Source organism: Corapipo altera, unplaced genomic scaffold, assembly GCF_003945725.1.
Source record: "Corapipo altera isolate COAL_440 unplaced genomic scaffold, ASM394572v1 131, whole genome shotgun sequence".
In the NCBI taxonomy this organism is placed as follows: Eukaryota; Metazoa; Chordata; class Aves; order Passeriformes; family Pipridae; genus Corapipo; species Corapipo altera.
Window position 1 is genome coordinate 18,162 of NW_020885111.1, and position 2,822 is coordinate 20,983.

Consider the following 2,822-nt stretch of genomic DNA (forward strand, 5'->3'; position numbering starts at 1 on the left):
TGGAGGTGCGGGACGACTCCCCCCGCCACGGGGGCCCCCCCGGCGCCGAGACGCATTTCGGGGTGCTGGTGGTGAGCGGGCGCTTCGCGGGGCTCCCCCCGCTCCAGCGGCACCGCCTGGTGCACGAGGCGCTGCGGGACGAGCTGGCCGGGCCCCTGCACGCCCTGCAGATCGTCGCCCGCACCCCCGAGCAGTGGCAGAGCGACCCCCAGGCCCCCCCGGCGCCCCCCTGCCTGGGGGGCTCCAAGCGGGACAAGGAGAAGAAGAAGAAGGAGGAGGAGGAGGAGGCGGCGGCGGGGCAGCAGTGACAGCAAAGCGGGGGAGGAGCGGCCAGAACCCACCCTGGTGTCAGTGTGGGACCCCCAGGACCCCCACCCTGGTGTCAGCGTGGGACCCCCAGGACCCCCACCCTGGTGTCAGCGTGGGACCCCCACCCTGGTGTCAGTGCAGCAGGAGGGGGGGCAGAAATATGGGGCTGATCCCCCACTCCCCCCCACATCGTCCCCAGCCCCCTCATATCACACTCAACTCCCCCCACATCACCCCCTGTCCCCCCACAGGACCCCCCCCACTCCCTCCCCCTCTCCTCACTCCCACTCTTGTCGGGGGGGGTGTTTAGGGGGGTCCCTCCCCATTTAATTTAATTTCCAAGTGAATTCACCCTCCCGCCGCCCCAAAACCAAATAAATGTGTTCTTTTGAAGGAAGGGGCGTGAGGGCAGCTCAGAGTCCAGCAAATCCTTTTGGGGGAGCATTTTTGAGGTCATTTTGTGCTTTTTTTTTTTTTTTGGGGTGGGTTTGGTTGGTTGTTTGGGTTTTTTTCCATTTTAATTAATTTACAAACACCTGAAACTACAGCACGGCACGACAGAGCTACGGGGGGGGGGCCCGGGGGGGCCCCAAGGACCAGCTACACCGAGGGGGGGACAAAGCACACAGGGGGGGCTGCTCAGAACAGGGGGGGGGCGGCCCGGGGAGGGGGGGGTGGGGGGGGCTCTGACCAACCCTAGGGAGTTGATCTGGGGGGGGAGGCACAGCATTGGGGACCCCCTGAACCCCGATTTCTTATAGGAGGGGGGCACAGCACTGGGAACCCACCCTGAACCCCGATTTTTTTTTGGGGGGGGGGTGTTTGTGCTTTGCAAACCCCTGGGGGGTTTGGGGGGGGGGGGGGGGGGGGGGGGGGGGGGAAAGGGGGGGAGGGGGGGGGGAAAGGGGGGGAAGGGGGGGTTAAAAGAGGGTGCAGGGAGATATGGGGGTGCAGGAAGGGAAACAGGGCTGGGAGGAGGGAAAAGGGGGTGCAAGGATCTCCCCTCACCCACACCTCCCCCCACAAGAGGGAAAAATCCTTTAAAAATCAGTTAAAAAATCACTAACTGGCAGTTTTGGGGGTCCCCCCACTGGATCCCAAAATGACACCAAGGACTAGGGGTTGTGGCCAGGGGGGGAATGTGCTTTGCATCCCAAAAGTTGGGCACCCCAAAGCGGGGGCACCCCCGGAGGAGGGGGGGGGGAGGGTGTGTGCTTTAACCCTAAAAATATTGGGCACCCCCGGGGGAGGGGGGTCTGCACCCCAAATTGCTGCACCCCCCCCCAAAGGGACCTGCACCTTAATATCCTGTGCCCCCTCACCCCCCGAGGCATTGCCAGGGCACCCCAAGGCCTCTTGCACCTCAAAAGGCCACCCACCTCCCCTCTCCCAGGGGAACCCCCCCCCCCCCAAAATCCTTGTGGGGACCTTGCTGGGTGCTCTCCCTGGGGATGGGGAAACTCAGAGCCTTCATCCTCCTCCTCCTCGGCTCAGCAGGGATTCAGGGGGTGCACAGGGCCTGTGTGTCCCCCCCTCCCCAAGGCTGGGGCCCCCCCAAACCCCACAGCCCCCCCAGGAACGAGCAGCGACTCACGGAGGGGGGGTGACACCGAGAAAAGAAATGGGAGGGCTCAGAGGGATTTTGGGGGTCGTGGTGGGGGAGGTTGGGCGGTCGGGAGCAGGTTTGGGGGGGTCTCAGGGGGGGAGCTTTGGGGGTGTCAGAAGGATCTGAGGGAGGGGGAAGGGGCCAAGTGCAAATGAAAAAGTTCCCAAAATGCTCCAAGAAGACGTTTCACAGTGTCTAACGCGACTAATCCCGGGGGCACGGGGCGGGGGGAGAGGCTGGATTTGGGAGGGGGGGGGGATACCCCGGGGAGGAGGAGGAAGAGGAGGAGGAGGAGGGGGCAAGGGGGGTGTTTCCCTCTCCCCCAGCCTCCCCCATCACTGCAGGACCTGCCCCCGCGTCTCGGGCAGTTTGAGGGCCAGGGAGCTGCCGAGGGCCAGCGCGGCCGAGGCCAGGAGGATGGGCACGGCCTTGGTGATGCCCACGAAGGAGGTGAAGATGCTGATGCCCAGCACGGCCGCCAGCTTGCACAGCGCGTTCAGGAACCCGAACGCCGTCGTCCTGGGGGGGTATGAGGGAATGGAGGGAGGGGGGGGTTCGTGTGAGTGGGGGGAACCCCAAAACAGGCACCCAGCGCCCCGAGATGAGCACCCAGTGTCCCGGATCGGGGACTCGGCACCCCCGAGGTTGGCACCCAGTGTCCTGAAACCAGCACCTGGCACTCCAAACTGGGACTCAGCACCCCGAGATCGGCACCCAGTGCCCTAAAACTCGCACTCAGTGTCCTGAAACTGGCACCCAGTTCCCCGAAACTGGCACCTGGTACCCTCAACTGGGACCCGGCACCCCTGAGGTTGGCACCCAGTGCCCCAAAACTCGCACCCAGTGTCCCGGAACTGCACCCTTGCACCCAAACCCTCACTCCTTGCACCCAAACCCTCACTCCTTG

General features: G+C 64.6%; 2 protein-coding genes across 2 annotated transcripts in view; one reads left to right on the top strand and one right to left on the bottom strand.

Annotated features, from left to right (window-relative positions):
- BOLA1 (bolA family member 1) overlaps positions 1 to 720 on the top strand; it is a 5,913-nt gene extending 5,193 nt beyond the window's left edge. The window contains exons 2-3 of the mRNA XM_027669848.1: positions 6 to 365; positions 425 to 720. Of these exons, the coding sequence (XP_027525649.1) occupies positions 6 to 308 (303 nt within the window). The 3' untranslated portion in view covers positions 309 to 365; positions 425 to 720. The remainder of the gene's footprint in view (positions 1 to 5; positions 366 to 424) is intronic.
- An 809-nt stretch (positions 721 to 1,529) lies between these two features.
- The window catches only part of SV2A (synaptic vesicle glycoprotein 2A), a 10,525-nt gene continuing 9,232 nt past the window's right edge, over positions 1,530 to 2,822 (bottom strand). The window contains exon 13 of the mRNA XM_027669854.1: positions 1,530 to 2,434. Within this exon, the coding sequence (XP_027525655.1) occupies positions 2,251 to 2,434 (184 nt within the window). The 3' untranslated portion in view covers positions 1,530 to 2,250. The remainder of the gene's footprint in view (positions 2,435 to 2,822) is intronic.